The sequence below is a fragment of the Camelina sativa genome, chromosome 7 (assembly GCF_000633955.1).
Source record: "Camelina sativa cultivar DH55 chromosome 7, Cs, whole genome shotgun sequence".
NCBI lineage: Eukaryota > Viridiplantae > Streptophyta > Magnoliopsida > Brassicales > Brassicaceae > Camelina > Camelina sativa.
The window spans coordinates 22,090,741-22,108,754 of record NC_025691.1 but is presented as its reverse complement, the minus strand read 5'-3'; the positions used below and the strand labels follow the sequence as shown (position 1 = coordinate 22,108,754).

Sequence of the window (18,014 nt, the reverse complement as noted above, 5' to 3'; positions counted from 1 at the left end):
TTTTCGTAAATAACAAATCTTCACTATCTTCTTTAGACCTGCGGCTGCGATTGCGAGTCGTTTTTTTCTCCCTATGAAAACGAAATATCATTTAAATTAAATAGTAGTGTAGAAACTGAAAATCATGTTACACGCTACTATAACTTTATATGATAAACAAAATTACAAGTTGGATGACATAATACATAAACTTGTTCTTATTAGTTATTACTTATTACAAGTTGAGAATAATTAGTGGCCTTTACACTGAATCTGGTCCATTACTTTACATTTGACATAAAAGTTGCTCAACTTGTAAAAACCGCTGCCTATTTTTGTTCCTAAAAGTTTTTTTTTTATAATTTGTTTGGCATCAATTCTGATTCTGTAAAATAATGTTACAGTATTCAGTTTTATAATTATTTATGAATCTGTTTGTTTTGTTGATGTTTATTTATGAACATAGTATATTATTTATGTTGTGAATTAGTGATCTCCATAGTCCTTTTAAAATACGGATTAAGATGCGTGGCTTTTGGATATTTATCCTTTTTTTTTTTGACAACTTTCGGATATTTATCCTTGACATATGTAAAACTATTTTTTTTCAATATATTTAACAATTTTCTTTAATTTTTAAAAATCATATTATGATATCTGGATCCAAAATTGGTATTCACTATTTGAGTACAAATCTTACATATTTAGAGTGGATCAGACTGATTTTGGCTCCTCATCATACTGAATTTACTACTTTGATATAGACCATTTCTTTTTATCGTGCATCAGTATGTGACTAAAATGAAAAGAAAAGACAAAACACTTTTTAGTGTAACAAAAATGTGGGCTAGCTAGGTCGAGTGCGTTAAGGTCCAATATATCCAAACCATAATATAATATGGGCTCTTAAGACCAAGTTAATACTTTTTTATTGTTCATGTTTCATTCATCGTGTCTCATTGCTTGCTGATTTACTGGTTTAGTCCAAGCTTAGTTTTTGTTTTTGTTCTGTTGGTCACAAACGACACCTCTGATTAGATTTAAAAAAAAAAAACGTTTTCTGCATCTAACCAACCAAACACAACCATAACAATACGAATAGAAAAGCAGTATACCACAGTAACAAACATTTTTTTGCAAGGAAAAACATTATTTGATTTGCACACATTGAATCTTTCATATGATCAGATAATGCTTTTCCTTGCAAAAAAATGTTTGTTACTGTGGTATGCTGCTTTTCTATTCGTATTGTTATGGTTGTGTTTGGTTGGTTAGATGCAGAAAACGTTTTTTTTTTAAATCTAATCAGAGGTGTCGTTTGTGATGTAACATTATTTGATTTGTACTGATGTAAATTCAGACAGCTCAAATAATTCTATATATAGTTGCACAAAAATTAAGTTGGGATGGTACGGAATCTGTGTCATATTGGTATAAACAAAATTAAGAAGATGTGGGTGATCTAATAACTAATATGATTTGATTAAATCATACTAACAAAAATGGAGGGAAAGAGAAATCATAACAAACGCAATGATGTGGCCATGTGGCATTGTTGGCAACCACCCTCAAAACATCCAAAAACATTAGGTTCGTTGCCGAAATTAATCAGATAATTAATGAGATTTGGTACAGTATTTCTTATACATCTAATAGAAATTAATGCTACATTTAGAATTAATGTTAGGGTTTGATTGGTAAATAGAGTATATACAATTGCCAGCAACTACTGTCATCGTCATTTGCTTCTCACCTAACTGATCAACAAAATCTTTTCAGAACCATACTATTATTATAATCTTTACTTGATTATACCAGAAAAACACTGAGGTTTCAGATTACCTTCTTCGAGAAGGGTTTGATTTTGAAAGGAAGAAGAGGTCATTGATCAAAAAAATATATATAAAAAAAAAACCGATAATTTTATTAATATTTTCTTTTCACTATTTCACAAAGTTAATAAACAAGTTCTAAAAATTAGGCTTGGGCGTTCGGATATCGGATCGGATTCGGTTTGGATATTTCAGATTTCGGATTTTTTGGATATTGGCTCTAACATCCATTAGGATATTTAAAAAATTCGGATCGGTTTCGGTTTGGATAATTCAAATTTCGGATCGGTTGGATATATTGTCGATAACCAAAATTAAACCAAATTTATTGGATAAGCTTTTATTCGGATATTTTTTTAATACGATTGTATCCAAAAAAACTATGCTAACCGAGTATGTGAAAAAATAGAAATAAAACAAATAACAAGTTTAAAGTTCAAACTAACATAAAATTATATCAATACATAAAAGTGTGACCTACTAACATCCAAAGTGAGATATAAGACCGTGTCAATGATAAAAAATAAAAACTAAAGTAAACAATAACATAGATATAGGAGTATATCTACGATTTGTGTATATTGTATATAGTTAGGTGTGTATATCTATATCTATGATTCATGTATATCTTATATAGTTACGTATACATCTATCTTTATAAAGTTGTTTCTTATATTATCGGTTATATTCGGATATCTATTGGCTATCGGTTCGGATCAGATTTAATCCGATATCCAAAAGTAATGAAAACAAAAATCAATCGGTTATTTCCTCAATATCGGTTCGGTTTTTATCCGATTTTTTCGGTTTGGATTCAGTTCGGATTTTCGGATTCGGATTTTATTCTTGGTGAAAAAAACTTATTGTTAAATTGATGTTCACTTATTAGCTGAAGAGTCCTCCTAGACTATATAGTATAGCATTGGCTTCTTACCCATATGAAATTACGAGATTACCCTCATTAACCGGGAGAATGCATACCCAATGGTAACAAATCGGTTATCAAAATAATCAACACTAAATCAAGTAGAAAGAAAATCGGTTTAGTAAAGAAGCTAGTACAAGTAAGTAACAGAGGATTCGGTGTTTTGATGTTTAGCTGTCTCGGTTTAGATATTTAACCGGTGTAAGATCTTGTCATCTTGAGGGTATATTGGTAAATTCAGCACCGAGGTTGTATCTTTAGTTTTTCCAAATCGAAGACGACATTCGACGGAAAAGAAGCTGTCTGAATAAGGAAACACTCTCTCTCTCTCTCTGTGCCTCTAAACACGCTCCGCATATTTTCTCTCTCTAAAGGCAGTGTCTTTTTGTACGTAGAGAGAGAGAGAGTGTGTGTGTGTGTGTGAGAGTGAGTGTGTTGGTTTTGAGCTTGGTTATAAAGAGCACAGAGAAGTGGGAGCAAAAAAAAAAAAGAAAAAAGGAAAGATTTTTGCATTTTTGTTTTGAGCAAAACCAGTAGTGAAGTGACAACATTCTTAGGGTTTCTTCTTCTTGAAGACGTCTAGTGCCGAATTAGAACTTCGATTAAGCTAAGAAAAACTGAGGATTTGAAAGGTCCCCAGCTCAATGCTGGATCGGCTAAGAGGATCTTGGTATGTTCTTTTTTTGATCAAACCCTGCATTTCTCGAATGTGGTGGATTTTTTGCATGATTTTTTTAGATTTCTGAAGCTGTTTGTTTTCAAGTTTGGATTTTTATGTTTGGGTTTACTTTAGTAGTGAGAATCAGATCTGAGAACCATCTGTGTCTGAGGACTAGATCCTCGATTTCTCTGTTTTCTGTGACCTGTGTTGTTTTCTCTTCCTTATATTCCGTTTCTTTTTTTTTTTTTTTTTACTTAAAACAGTTTCTCTTATTGTATATCTCAGGTTTCTTGGCATGGATTTGAGATTCTTCAGTTGAATTCTATTAATCTCAGTGATATCTCTGTGGTTTTTATGAAAAAAATGAGGTCAGATACGGTTCTTGATTATGCGGTATTCGAATTGTCACCAAAGCATTCACGGTGAGTATATGTTTTCTCTTAGAGTGGTCCTCATTTCTTCCACTTTTGTTTTTATTTTATTTTTATAAACAAGTAAGTGTGTGTGTGTGTGTGTTTCTTTTGACAGATGTGAGCTGTTTGTATCAAGTAATGAACAGACAGAGAAGCTAGCTTCCGGGTTGATTGAACCCTTTGTCAATCATTTAAAAGTTCTTGAATCACAGGCGTCACCTATTAGATTGGAGGTTGAGAAAAGCAACAACACTTGGTTCACTAAAAAAACATTAGAGAGGTTTTACAACAAATGATAATTCAAGTTCATTTTTAGCAGCCTTTCTTTTTTCGGAATACTAATAGTTTTCATCCGACATTTGTCTCTCAGATTTGTTCAATTTGTTAATAGTCCAGAAGTTCTGGAAAAGGTCAATACATATTATTCCGAGATGTTGCAGTTGGAAGCAGCTCGGACATTATACTCGCAGGTTGTAACCACTGTTTTGAAACTTAACTTCTTGTTGTGATTCTTGACTGACCTTTACTAAAATGTTATGTTGTCTTCTTTGGTTCTTAAAGCGGAGCGAAGACTCAAAGTTTGGTGCATCAGGTGTGTTTGCTTTCACTGTTGTTGTTTTGTTTTTGTTTTTCCGTCCTTTTTGCAATTCCGGAGAACATTGATCTTGAACATCAATTTGAATCCTATTTTCTTCGGTTTCAGATGATGGAGCCGCAGCAGATGCCACCAAGTAAAGCTTTTCTGCTTTTTCTGCCTTTATCACAGTTTAAAGAGTTTTTCATTGATTACTTGTTTTTTTCTCTATACTCAGGAAGGAGCTTTTAAGGGCTATAGACTTAAGACTTGAAGCTATTAAAAAGGACTTAACAATGTCCATTTCTCATGCATCAGCTAGCGGTTTCAACCCTCATACTGTTTCCGAACTCCAACAGTTTGCTTATAAATTTGGTGCACATCAATTGGAGTAAGCCTTTTGTTATTTTCTACTTTACATTTCTGAACCATTTTTCATGTTTTGTTGTTTGTTCTAATTGGAATATTTCTTTCAGTGAAGCATGCAGCAAATATATCTCAGTATGGAAGAAAAGGCCAGACTTGATCGAAAAAGATGGCACACACCCGAAGCAAAATGCGGCAAATGAAAGAGAACATCAAATGCAACAGTGTGCTGCTACTACAAGTACCAAAAAGAATGAAGAGGAAAAAAATGATGAAACTCTGGATGTAACCTCGTCTACAGTTAAGACCAGCCAACACACAAGACGACTCAGTGTGCAAGATAGGATTAACCTCTTTGAAAACAAACAGAAGGAAAACTCAAACTCTGTGGGAACCAAACCTGTAGCTCTTACTAAATCTACCGAGCTGAGGAGACACTCCTCGGATCTTACTTCCTATGAGAAACCTGTCCTGAGAAGAAGCAGTATTGTGAGTGACATGAGCATTGATTTGACATCGGAAAAGAAGTTGGAGAGTGTCTCAGGGGATCCCTCTTCGACTTCTTCGTCTGTTCCTCATACCACAGGTCTAACTGATTTCAATGAAAGCTTTAAAAAGAGCGATGAGGTCAAATATGAGCTGAAGAGTGACTCCGAAAACTTTGGGTATGACGAAGCTTCTCGAGGAAGAGTCACTACTGAAAAGAGTTCAGTTTCAGGAGTTGAAGATACTTCTGATGCTCAGTCCAGATCAGTGATTGATTCAAATGACTCTTCTGCTTCACAAAACCAGACTGATAGTCATGTCGGTAGGCTTCTGAATGTCATGAGTGATGCTAAATCCAGACAGAGAGAGGAGGGTTATGAACTCAAAGCCAACAATGTATCACAATCATCAGCCATGTTTCCTTCACGCCATGCACGATCTCGGTCAGCCCATATAGAAGCTAGCTTTCAGGGGGATTTGGCTTCTCAACCGCAGTCTAGATCTTCTTTTGGCTGGATCAAGAAGAAAGAAGTGGTTCCATCAGAGGAACAACCAGTGTTATCTCAGAAACCACAATTCAATGACGATGGGGAGAGCAGGCAGGTTCGAGCTAACAGTAATAGGTTTCCAACTTCATCGGTGGATCAAATACAGAGGACAAGACTGTCAAAGGATAATCCAGGGGCTAATGATGAGTTGAAAGTGAAGGCAAATGAGCTTGAAAAGCTTTTTGCTGAGCATAAACTCCGAGTTCCAGGGGATCAGTCAAGTTCTTCCAGACGTGGTAAGCCAAGTGAAACCCAAGTTGCGCAGCCAGAGCCATCTCATCATTCTATAGGGGTTGCATACCAAAGGCTTTCTCTTGGTGGCGGTTCTGGTGATCTTTCAAAGCTCATGACTCCCTTGGTTGGTGATAAAGACAAAGGTGGGGAGGCACTGCGAAGGAATTTTTCGGACCTTAGTCTTACGGATGATTCTAAAGGAAAGTTTTATGAGAAGTATATGAAGAAAAGGGATGCCAAACTGAGAGAAGAATGGAGTTTGAAAAAAGGTGAGAAGGAAACAAAATTGAAGTCTATGCAAGAGGCTCTTGAGCAAAGTAGGACTGAGATGAAGGCTAAATTGTCTGCATCTTCGTCTGAGAGACAAGATTCACTATCAAGTACTCGTCAGCGTGCAGAGAAATTCAGGTCTTTTAATTCTCGGTCAAGTACGAAAAAGTACCAGGTACCTTAGCATTAGGTCCACTTCGAAATGTTCTTCCTCTGTTTCTTGAATTGTTAAGACGTGTTATATTGATGAGACTGTCTTTTTGGCAGCATCCTATAAACTCATTTCAGAGCGAAGAAGATGAAGACTGCTCTGAACAGAAACCTCGGGGGAAAGATAAAGCAGCCAGTGGACAACAACAATCAGTTGGCAACATTGCTTCTCGGAGTTCCCAAGCTAGAAAGCCTCAGCCCAACAACAGGAATATGTCTTCTTCTATTACCCCGCGAACTGCAGCATCGGTTCCAAAACCATCAGGTAAAGTTTCAAACACCTCTTCTGGGAGGAGAAGATCAGACAAGTCACTCGCACAATCTGTTCCTAATTTTTCTGAACTTATAAAGGAAAACACGAAACCATCTTCTTTAGCTGTCAAAACTACTATGCGATCACAGGTGAGAAGTAGTGGTCGCACCAAGAATCTCAAGGAAGATACACCTCTCCAAAGACCTCGATCATTAAGGAAAAGCTCTTCTGGGAGCATAGACTTCACAGAATTTTCCACTCTCTGCTCCGATGATATGAAGGCCTCTCTAAGAGTGAACTCTGATATATCTGAGAGTCTAAGAAATGAAGAATATGATGAGCCTGAAGCTGAGGCAGAAGAGGTCTTGGAGAATGATGTTAGAGATGATGAAGAAGAGGAAGCACTAGGTTTTGAGGATGGAAATCCAACACTAAGCGAGGTGTATGAGAAAGTTGATCATTCAAGAGAAGATAACTGTAGTTTCTTGCCTGCCACTGTGCCTCCAACATTTCTTACTGCTGCCTCATTAATGGACTCACCTGGAGAAAGTCCTCTTTCTTGGAATGCAAACCTACAACACTCATTCAGCTATCCTCATGAGCACTCGTCTGATGTTGATGCTTCTGTGGATTCTCCCATGGGAAGCCCTGCGTCATGGAGTTCTCGGATGAGAAAGAAATGGGGAACGGCTCAGAGTCCTGTTACCGTTGCTGCTGCTGCTAATAACACGTCTCAGTTCCAGTCAAAGAAGGATTTAAGTAAAGGGTTTAAGCGGTTGCTAAAGTTTGGAAGAAAAAGCCGCGGTGCAGAAAGCTTGATGATGGATTGGGTATCTGTAACGACTTCCGAAGGAGATGATGAGGTTGAAGATAGGAGAGACTTTGCGGATCGATCATCAGAGGATTTAAGAAAGTCGAGAATGGGATCTCTACAAAGTCATCTCTCTGAGGATGGGTTTCATGAGAGCGAGTTCCCTGAACAAGGTAGTTCTAATAATATTTGCTTTTTAACCGCTCTTAGTTTAATGCTATCGCGAGTTCTTACGTATTTGGTTGTTCTCATGTTTCTTTTTCAAGCCTCCAATATCTCTGTATCCGAGCTGAAAGATGATCATCAACTGTCTGGAAGCAACTTCAAAGGTCAAAACTTGTTTTTCCTTTTTTCTTGCCTATTCACTCATGCTGAATGCAAGATTTCTCTTCATTTGATCTTCCTCTGAATTATATTATTTCTTCTTTACAGCGCAAAAGTCGTTCTTCTCGCTCTCCACATTCAGGGGAAAAGGAAATGATGCAAAGCCAAGATAAAGAGATTAAGAAAAATCTTGCACGGCTGCGCAGGTAAAGAAAGAAAATAGTCAGATTCTTTTGGTGGGTAACACAAGATTTCTGGTACCATAACTCAGATGGGTCCTTATCAGCCGGCTTAGTAATTTTGTCGATTGTTTGTGTACATTTTGTTTAGCGAACAAGATTTATCATTTATCCGAATTTTTGTACCTACATCGTGATTTTGGCAATTTTGAGTCCAATTTGTTTCTGGCCTTCTTATACTTTGATGCGCATGCAACGAAATCTCTTTTTCCATAACTTAGGATCAAGTGTTTAGCTCTCTTTTGTAGAACCTTAGCAGTAAACAAAGCGCAACAATTGAACAACAAATATATATTACTGTATGTTTAAACAAAACATCTCCAAAATAGCCTCAAGCAGACACTGGCTACATATCGACAGCCTAATAATAATTTGACTCTTTTACATGCAGAGCACAATGATTCTTTTTTACTTTCTTTACAGGCTTTGGTCACCAATCTTAATTTAATTTCAAAAGCTTAATTTACAAGCAAAAACTTCAAACGCTTAACTAAATACCCTTTATCTGCTTGTCCCTACGCTAGATTACAACTCATGTTGTGAAGCAAGGGTTCCTGATGATAAACAATGTTACTCTAATCGTAGTTTTCTTGATTAGGAATTGTTACCACCAGAGTTGTTTTTGGGACCTTGAAGCTCCATCGGAGAATTGGCGATGCTGCCAACAGATCCTATTGTCTGAGAACTTAGCTGTGGGCTCGCTGGACAACCCTCGAGGTTGCTTGTGCTCATGGGATGCACCGTACCGGAGCTTATCTGTGGACTCATAGGAGTTCTTTGGTTCATTTGCTGGGGACTCATTGGAGTTCTCTGACTCATTTGCTGGGGACTGGACTGTTGTAGCTGCTGGCTAATTCCAGCTGCTGGAGAACCTACTTGGGGTGGTGATAGCACAGACTGAAGCGGGGAGGCTGTTGCCTGCTGCTGCTGCTGTCCTTGTTGAGGAAGTTCATGTTGTTGTAGCTGCTGCTGCTGCTGCTGCGGAGACTGAGCTAGCTGCTGAGGTGGCTGAGACATAGGCTGCTGTAACTGTTGCTGATGCTGCAACTGTTGTTGTTGTGGTTGCTGCTGGAGTTGCTGCTGTTGCTGCTGGAGTTGCTGTTGATTCATGTACATATTCATTCCATTCATCAGCTTCGGTGGGCCCANTAATAATTTGACTCTTTTACATGCAGAGCACAATGATTCTTTTTTACTTTCTTTACAGGCTTTGGTCACCAATCTTAATTTAATTTCAAAAGCTTAATTTACAAGCAAAAACTTCAAACGCTTAACTAAATACCCTTTATCTGCTTGTCCCTACGCTAGATTACAACTCATGTTGTGAAGCAAGGGTTCCTGATGATAAACAATGTTACTCTAATCGTAGTTTTCTTGATTAGGAATTGTTACCACCAGAGTTGTTTTTGGGACCTTGAAGCTCCATCGGAGAATTGGCGATGCTGCCAACAGATCCTATTGTCTGAGAACTTAGCTGTGGGCTCGCTGGACAACCCTCGAGGTTGCTTGTGCTCATGGGATGCACCGTACCGGAGCTTATCTGTGGACTCATAGGAGTTCTTTGGTTCATTTGCTGGGGACTCATTGGAGTTCTCTGACTCATTTGCTGGGGACTGGACTGTTGTAGCTGCTGGCTAATTCCAGCTGCTGGAGAACCTACTTGGGGTGGTGATAGCACAGACTGAAGCGGGGAGGCTGTTGCCTGCTGCTGCTGCTGTCCTTGTTGAGGAAGTTCATGTTGTTGTAGCTGCTGCTGCTGCTGCTGCGGAGACTGAGCTAGCTGCTGAGGTGGCTGAGACATAGGCTGCTGTAACTGTTGCTGATGCTGCAACTGTTGTTGTTGTGGTTGCTGCTGGAGTTGCTGCTGTTGCTGCTGGAGTTGCTGTTGATTCATGTACATATTCATTCCATTCATCAGCTTCGGTGGGCCCATGTTACCCATAGCAGCAGCTCGCTGCAGGTTAGCTCGGTTTAATGAATTCTGATCCAACATGGAAAGTCCAGCTGAGCTGGGGTGCATCTGCCTCGCGCCTGACACGCCACTTATCCCGGCTTGGGGAGCCCCCATTACACCTCCTCTTGTCATGTTCATCCTAATCTGTGTAAACAGAGCGTTTTGCTGTGGTGTTAATGCACCGGATCGGAGTTGCTGGCTTATAGCATTCAAGTTTGATGCTGGATTTAGATTCATTGGGTTCTGGCCCATATTACCGATGCCAGGAACAGACATTGATGATGAGATTCCGGTTCCGCCAATCCCTCTTCCTGCCATATTCAGTTGGTTGCCTAAAGCTCCGAGCCCAGCAATACTGTTTCCCATGCTTCCCATACCCATACCCATACCCATGCCTACACCTGATCCTAGCCCCATCATACTCTTCTTCTGCATTGCTGCCTGTTGCTGCTGTAACATCTGCAGTTGGAGAGGCGAATACTTGTTGGCCATCTGACCACCCGGTTGCATACCAGAGCTCTGGCTCATCGAGTTGATGGCTGATAGCGGATTTGTAGGCAGTATCATGGATGGTCTCTGCATTTGTGGATGCTGTTGCTGTGTAAACATGGACTGTTGATTTTTCTGCTGCGATTGTGATGACAGTAACGCTGATTGTTGTGGGTCAAGCTGTTGTGGTTGCATAGGCATGGAGACACCAGACAGTAGTCCTTGAGACATTTGCAAGGCTTGAGAATTTGTTGGAGGAAGCATCCTTGCATTTCCAAGAATATTCTGGGTTGAGTTAATAGGTGCACTTCCAGCATTCCCCTGTTTCGATGCCTCACCAGACGCTTGTCCTGCAACTGCATCTCCATACTGTTGCCCATCGTTTGCAGAGTAACCTCTTGGGTAACCACCTGCAGAATTTGGTTGGCTGTTGACTGGACCAGCATCCCCATGATTTGGCTTTGCCAGAATATGTTCTTCCATCATGTATCCTTCACTGGCCATCTGCATAAACATATAAATCAATATGTAAGTAGCCATAGAACCAAGAAGTTGATATAATCGATTCAGGAATCGAGAAGTACCAGTATTTTAAATTGAGCAGCGAGTAGATCGGCGATGTGCTGTGAGAAGGAGACGAATTAGCAAGTCAGCATAAATTCAAGAAAATAAGTGGTGCATATAATATTCAATCATCCATTGTCCACCCCCTTTCCAGCGCATTGGACGAGAAGGAAAAACAAGGCAGAAGCAACTAACAAGAGAGAAGTATCCATACACCAACCCTATTCATAATTACATAAAGCATTCACAACAGAGACATAAACCCCTAGAACATGACCCAGCAACCAAAAAACATTACTGAATGTGAAGTCAGGTTACATTGAATGTTAGTGCATGCAAGTTAAAGAGATATTACTGATCAAAATAGAATACAGGGGCAAGTACGATAATTGTCAAATTTTCTGTGAACTTACTGTATTGGGCAACGCTAAGAAATTATCTTCAGGCAAAGAAACATCACCATCATCTATGTCCCCTTGATACCATGCTACTGTCCCATCGACGGGCTTCTCTGACATAACCAATTTTGTTCGTATTTTAGGGACGTACGAAGAGACAGTGCCTGAAATGATACTAGAGTCAGAGTCAATCACATAGAGAAATACACCAATCGACAGATATCTAATTAAAACAGAAAACAGACCTTGCATCACACGTTCCATCCGAGCAAAGTTCATGACTCTTTTCTTGCATGTATTCATACTCCCACCAAAAATAGATTTTGATAATGCTTTGTCCTCATCTTTGAAGTCCTCTTCATTAGACAGGTTTGATAAACAAACCGCCAGGGACTGTTTAGCATACACACGAGGTCTTCGAGAGTACTCATCCACCTTATGCTTTTTGCAGTTTAGTTGGTACCTAAACATGGAGCAAGAAACTGGATCAAACAACAGATAAAGATTATGAAATACAGCATCAAAACATGTCCATGCACCAACCAACATTATTTCTTTGCACAAATGCAATGAGATAAGAGTGGGACAATTCCAACAATGCTCTAGTGTAAAGCCAAAATCAGAATAAGGAGAAGTATCACATGTGTCAAAGTAAAAATCATTATTAAAAAAATGAATATGATGCGAAGTTAAAACAGACTACTTAAAATTCATACCTTGCAGCAACTCGTTCAATCTTTGAAAATCTATCAAGGATTGCGTGATCGCCCAAAGTTTGGGGTCCCACTGCAGGGCTCCTAGCATTAACTGGGACACTCACTGTATTGACACTAACAGGAGAACCAACAGTGCTCATAACTTGCGTCTTAGGAAGAGAATTTGTCCTCCGTTTTGCAGCCATTTGGGCTTGGTGTTGTCTTTGCTGCATAGCATCATTAGCACTAGAACCCACTGACTGAGTAGCAGGAATCGAAGTGACAGCCTTGTCCTTCTGAGCTGCTGCAACTGCTCCATAGTGATTCCCCATTGAACCACCAGAAAACTCACCAGACTTCGATGAAAGTGGGGACTGTGGTGGAGCACCTGCCGATAAACGAGGACTTTGAGCCGATATTCTTCTACTAAATTGTTCTTCCTTTCTTGGGTCTTTTTCAATCTGCTGGCCAGGATTAACATTCCATGATGTTTGAGGGAAATTTGATCTCATGAATGCATTATGGGGCATCCTTGACTGAATACGCGGATCCAATTCATTTGCATCACTTCCCACACCCGACATATTGTTTCTCATGCTACCATCAATTTTACCAGTCTCAAATGGCTCCTCTTTTGAAGTGTATCGCATTGCCCCCTGTTGTGAAGCTGGGAATTGACTGGGACCACCTTCCTGATTCATAACCCCTTCAATTTGCTGTGGTGAAAACCTCTGAATACCTGTATTTGGATACTGAATACTTCTGCCTAGCATATCTTGCTGTTGTAGAAGCGCATTTTTCCAACTCGTATCGGTTCCATGAAGGCCATCCATGCGTTGCCCTAATTGTTGATGTGGAACCCCATCAGGACCCATGTGTGAAACCCTTGTCCGTTTATTCAAACCAGGCATAGATGACATTTGTCCTTCTTGACTTTCCCTCTTTCTATGAAAAGATGTATTGGGGCTCATACTATCAGAGCCATAAGACATCATCGCATCCAGTCCTCCAGGTGATACTCCAGAGACACTGACAGAATTTGATCCTTGATCCTGCATGTTTCTTATATTTCCAGTTCCCAGGTACCTTTGTTGCTGAGGTGGTATCAAGGCCATAGAGGAATTTGGCGCATCTTGCAAGGTCTGAGTTCTTAAACCCGCCAGCATATTGGTAGCAGGATTTTGAATAGCCTGATTGTTATGGGGTTGCTGCATTATCAACTGCCCCGGCATACATCCTCGCTCTGAACTTTCAGGAAGCCGATCAATGCAAACCTTTTTGCCATGAATCTTGTTCTGAGACATGACTGTGACTTCTGTCATTTGCCTTAATCTCTTTTTCCGCAACGTAGAAAGAGACAAATCGAGCTACGGGGTAGAAAAAAAACTGTTAGACATTATAAAAGCAACTGATAAGAGAAACACGAGAAGTTTTTTTAATGGATATTACCTTAGCAGAGACAGGGTTCTTACTCAGCCTATCAAGTCTGGGTACAGGTTCCAGACAGAGTTCAGGTTGTAGGGCTTTTAATATCCTGGACTCCACTTCCTGTAGTTGATGTAAGGATCAGTACAAAAGATAATGGTTTCAGTGTTATGTCGTATAATCCAAGAGGTACCGTGATTACCATGAGATCACCATATGTCCATGAGTTGTCTGACATTAATGGAATATCTTTGACCACATTCTCAAGTGACATCTTAAGGCGCAATTTATTCACCACAGGGGAGACTTGATCTGACGGATGCTTCCGATAGTCATGCACCTACAATAGTACATATGTACCAAAAGTGAAAAGAAAACATGATGTAAGATGATACTTGAGCAGTCACTTAGAGGAATGATAAAAACTAGGCTGTTTTAAGTTTACTTCTGGTTCCAATAATACCAATGAGTTTCAGAAACAATTAAAAACACCTATAAATGAGTTCGGTAGTTGAACTCCCGTGCAATTATTACATGATTAGTGTAAAAATTTTGAATATTTGAAAAAGTTTGAACTGTTTTCAGAAACTTATGGAAGACAATACAGTAACAAGAATTATGGTAATAACAACTACTTCTCGAGGCTAAGGAATTTTTGTCCTAGTTTGTTTTACTAGATGGCAGGTCAAGGAAGGCTTTATCCAAATAAATTACTGCAGATAACTAACCTCACAGATAACCACCCCGTCCACAAATTTGCAAGGTATATCTTCCAAAATGTCCCTAGGAAGTCTGCCTGCCTCAATTGCCTATAACGTAACCAGAACAATCAAATACATTTTCAGTGGAATGATACCTCAAAAATGAATTAACGAAATTCGAACAAGTAGGAATAAGTGGGGTTGAACAAGTGAAAGAAACAAACATCGTCTTTACATCTACTCAATCTAAGTACTGTAAATTCATTCACCAAAACTTTGATTACATGTTCGAATCTCGTATAAAACAACACAGTTCTTATAAGTTATTTTCCGTGTAATGTGAAATATTTACCGAAAGTAGACTCTCTGCTGCCCTATCATACGGTTGTAAGACCTTTGGAACATCTCGAAAGGATGTCTGTTGCACAACCTGGTTCTCAAAAATTAATAACTGTTAGATGTGTAAGGTTTAAAATCAAATACAAGAAACTACAAGATAATTCTCAGTACATGAAGTTCTACTAGATACCTCAGAAGATTTCCCTACAGAGTACCCATTTGGAAAGAGGCTCAATGTGAAGGAAACTTCATGCTCTGCGGAGAAAGCAAATGCAATCAATATAACATAGCTCGAACTAGTCCAAAAAAACATGAGGCGTCGAATTTGTTGAAATGCTAACCTGGAGATATATCAGGCAAAGATGACTTCGAAAACACATCACCAGCATTGCTATCATCAATGGCCTGAATCAAACACAATAAATTTGATAATCTATACATAATTTTCCAAAATAAGTGACCCTTTTTTAATTAAATGAAATCAACTTATTCCTCGATTCATCATTCACAATGATATCTAAGAATATAAAATTTCAACTTCCCAAACTAGAATTGTAATTATTCAGTGCTAAAAATTTAGTAAAATTCTCGGTAAATGACCTTTGTTTTCGCAGATAGAACGATTGCTTTCGAATTCAGCTCTTGTGGAGAATCAGGAGTAGCCGATTCAGTAGAAATCTTGGGACGGAACTTTCTACCAACCTTGGATATCTTAAACGAGACACCCATTCCGAACTCTCTCCGGAGATCAAGCTCAACCCAGTCTGGGGTACTACTACAATACAACAGCCAAAAAAACAATGATACAAAAATGAGCAGAGACTATAAAATTGAAGATAATCTAATCACGTAAAGTAAGAAACTGAAACCTTATGAGCTCGTTCCAGAGAAGATCATCCAAACAAGATCTCCAACTGCGTTTGAAACCGGATAGATAGAAAACGGGGAACAAGCAATGGTAAGGTATCTCTAAGGATCGAGCAACGGAGAATTCACAAACACAGGTGGACGGAGATGAGATCGAAGAGAGATGATGATATGTTTTTAGGGTTCTTCGTTCTTCCTAACTCAAAAGTTAGCAAGAAGAGAGAAATTATCATTTTGCTGGCGAGTTTGTGATGTTGTGGTACACTTAGATTTCGGTTTAATACAAACCGGACAATTAAACCGTTGGTTAAGCTCGATTAATTTTAACCAGCCTTGAGAGGGTAATATCGACTTTTACGGAATTAGGGTTTTGCGAATACCTTCACCATTATAAGCGCTACCAGTTTCGACGCCTCTCTCTCTTCTTGTGAGTGATTTACAAAGCTGAAGCTTATCTGCGGCGATTTAAAGGTCCCGGAGAAGAAGAAGAGAGAGAGAGATCAGAAAATGGCGACTAATGGATCTGCTAGCTCAGCACAGCTCTCCCAGAGGGAAGCTGACATCAGGATGATGTGTGCCGCTGAGGTTCATCTCGGTACCAAGAATTGCAATTACCAGATGGAGCGTTACGTCTTCAAGAGACGCAACGATGGTATATTCTCTTATATGATTCTCTTGTTTTTTTTTTTGCAAATCTGTGTACTATGCGTTATGTAAGATGATTTGAGTGTTGAGATTTTCTCTGTAGGGTTCTCGCTTTTTTTTTTTTATGATCTTCGTTGGTTTTGGATTTATTGGTCGTTCTAGTTTTTTTTCACTGCTTTATGTCCGAAATAGTGATTAACAAGACGGATCTAAACGGTTGCTCACTTGAAATGCTCAAACCTTGAGACTAGCTAGTGCTGTTCATCACTTGCTCTTCTCTGCATTGTATAAATAACATACAAAAGTCGTGTTGTTGTGTCTTCTCTGGTGTTGTTCTTTACGGATGTGTTTTTAGTGTGTCATTAAGAAATGAGCCAAGGGTTCTGTTAGAGATTGTTTGGGTGCTAGTGTCTGTTTTTGTTAAATCTGCACTGCGAAATGATATAGAATGGAACTTGATTGTTTTTGATTGTCGTCTTTCTCAGGTATTTACATCTTCAACCTTGGCAAAACATGGGACAAGCTCATGATGGCTGCTCGTGTTATTGTTGCCATTGAAAACCCACAGGACATCATTGTTCAGTCTGCTAGGCCCTATGGTCAGAGAGCTGTCCTGAAGTTTGCTCAATACACTGGAGCCAATGCCATTGCTGGAAGGCACACTCCTGGTACCTTCACCAATCAGATGCAAACTTCCTTCAGTGAACCCAGGCTCTTGATTCTTACCGACCCGAGAACTGACCACCAGGTAATCTCCTCCTCTTTACTGATTGAGTCTTTTTCCTAATAACAATTGATGCTTAATGTATTGATTTTGATTCATTTCTTGTGTTGCAGCCAATCAAGGAAGGTGCTTTGGGAAACATTCCCATCATTGCTTTCTGTGACACAGACTCTCCAATGAGATTTGTTGACATTGGTATCCCTGCCAACAACAAGGGAAAGCACAGCATTGGGTGTCTTTTCTGGCTTCTTGCTCGCATGGTTCTTCAGATGCGTGGAACCATTCAACGTGGACAGAAGTGGGATGTCATGGTAAGAGGAGTCTTATCATTTTTGGATCTCTCTGTGTTCTGACAGTCGAACAGTTCATTAAAACTTTCCATGTTTGTCGATTAACTGCTTCATATTCTGTGTTGTACAGGTTGACCTGTTCTTTTACAGGGAGCCTGAGGAGACTAAGCCAGAGGATGAAGATGAAGCTGCCCCTCCCACCGACTTTGGACTTCCTCCTACTGAATACGGAATGGGTGGAGACCAATGGACTACTGCTCAGATCCCTGATGGTGCATGGCCAGGAGAAGCTCAAGCTCCAATCGCTGCTGCACCTGCTGCTGCTTCTTGGAGTGATTCTGCTGGTGAGTTTTTGACAGATATTAACAAGTAACCCTATTCTGGATCTCATAACAAGCAATATTGATTTTTAATGCTTTCTTCTTTGGTTTTATTTTTGCTGTTCCAGTTGCTCCAGCAGCAGAAGGTGGATGGGATGCTGCCGCGCCACCCACAGGTGCTCAAGCTTCTACTTGGGACTAAAGTGGATAGCCTTTTACTCGATGGTTAAGGGTTATAGACATGCTTTTTTGTTACCTTTGGGATTGAAGAGTTATCGAACCGTAACTGTTTTTCTTCTCACTTGTTTCCCTTAAGACAATTAGATTATTTTGTTCTGCACTTTTTTTTTTTGTTTTGAATCAAAAAAATTTCTACTATATTATCCCTTGAGGCTTTATCACAAATATGAATCGATATTGTTGGTTCTTCACAACAATATTCTCTACATCTTGATTATAAAACTGTAATTGCAAAACA

General features: G+C 39.3%; 3 protein-coding genes across 5 annotated transcripts; 2 read left to right on the top strand and 1 right to left on the bottom strand.

The window, feature by feature from the left end:
• On the top strand, positions 3,034-8,304 carry LOC104701920. The gene is made up of 11 exons (XM_010417684.2): positions 3,034-3,406; positions 3,683-3,819; positions 3,926-4,090; positions 4,181-4,280; positions 4,372-4,402; positions 4,514-4,541; positions 4,623-4,775; positions 4,861-6,463; positions 6,556-7,735; positions 7,829-7,891; positions 7,995-8,304. The coding sequence occupies exons 2-11, from the start codon at positions 3,752-3,754 to the stop codon at positions 8,057-8,059; spliced, it is 3,456 nt and encodes a 1,151-aa protein (XP_010415986.1). The 5' UTR covers positions 3,034-3,406; positions 3,683-3,751; the 3' UTR covers positions 8,060-8,304.
• On the bottom strand, positions 8,402-15,785 carry LOC104701919. Of its 3 annotated transcripts, XM_010417682.2 has the most exons (14): positions 15,560-15,785; positions 15,291-15,462; positions 15,032-15,095; positions 14,881-14,945; positions 14,704-14,781; positions 14,379-14,459; positions 13,853-13,990; positions 13,675-13,773; positions 12,247-13,592; positions 11,776-11,993; positions 11,546-11,694; positions 11,153-11,191; positions 10,024-11,072; positions 8,402-9,239 (listed from the first exon to the last, which is right to left on the bottom strand). In XM_010417682.2, the coding sequence occupies exons 2-14, from the start codon at positions 15,417-15,419 to the stop codon at positions 8,720-8,722; spliced, it is 3,975 nt and encodes a 1,324-aa protein (XP_010415984.1). In that variant the 5' UTR covers positions 15,420-15,462; positions 15,560-15,785; the 3' UTR covers positions 8,402-8,719. The 3 variants fall into 3 exon arrangements, with proteins under 3 accessions (XP_010415984.1, XP_010415985.1, XP_010415983.1); XM_010417683.2 differs by lacking the exon at positions 8,402-9,239 and having other exon boundaries at positions 9,282-11,072; positions 15,291-15,465; XM_010417681.2 differs by lacking the exon at positions 8,402-9,239 and having other exon boundaries at positions 9,282-11,072.
• On the top strand, positions 15,956-17,914 carry LOC104701918 (40S ribosomal protein Sa-1). Its single transcript, XM_010417680.1, has 5 exons — positions 15,956-16,209; positions 16,688-16,950; positions 17,040-17,237; positions 17,347-17,560; positions 17,665-17,914. Exons 1-5 carry the CDS (start codon positions 16,065-16,067, stop codon positions 17,736-17,738), a joined length of 894 nt encoding a protein of 297 aa, XP_010415982.1. The 5' UTR covers positions 15,956-16,064; the 3' UTR covers positions 17,739-17,914.

Bases quoted from the DNA above. Each gene is read 5' to 3' on its own strand.
- LOC104701920 (XM_010417684.2), top strand. From the start codon at position 3,752: ATGAAAAAAATGAGGTCAGATACGGTTCTTGATTATGCGGTATTCGAA. The intron at 3,820-3,925 runs GTGAGTATATGT...TTCTTTTGACAG, and splicing joins TTGTCACCAAAGCATTCACG to ATGTGAGCTGTTTGTATCAA. The intron at 4,403-4,513 runs GTGTGTTTGCTT...CTTCGGTTTCAG, and splicing joins CTCAAAGTTTGGTGCATCAG to ATGATGGAGCCGCAGCAGAT.
- LOC104701918 (XM_010417680.1), top strand. From the start codon at position 16,065: ATGGCGACTAATGGATCTGCTAGCTCAGCACAGCTCTCCCAGAGGGAA. The intron at 16,951-17,039 runs GTAATCTCCTCC...CTTGTGTTGCAG, and splicing joins ACCCGAGAACTGACCACCAG to CCAATCAAGGAAGGTGCTTT. The intron at 17,238-17,346 runs GTAAGAGGAGTC...TGTGTTGTACAG, and splicing joins GACAGAAGTGGGATGTCATG to GTTGACCTGTTCTTTTACAG.
- LOC104701919 (XM_010417682.2), bottom strand. From the start codon at position 15,419: ATGGGTGTCTCGTTTAAGATATCCAAGGTTGGTAGAAAGTTCCGTCCC. The intron at 13,774-13,852 runs GTAATCACGGTA...CATCAACTACAG, and splicing joins GGACATATGGTGATCTCATG to GAAGTGGAGTCCAGGATATT. The intron at 11,695-11,775 runs GTCTGTTTTCTG...GTATCATTTCAG, and splicing joins GATGGAACGTGTGATGCAAG to GCACTGTCTCTTCGTACGTC.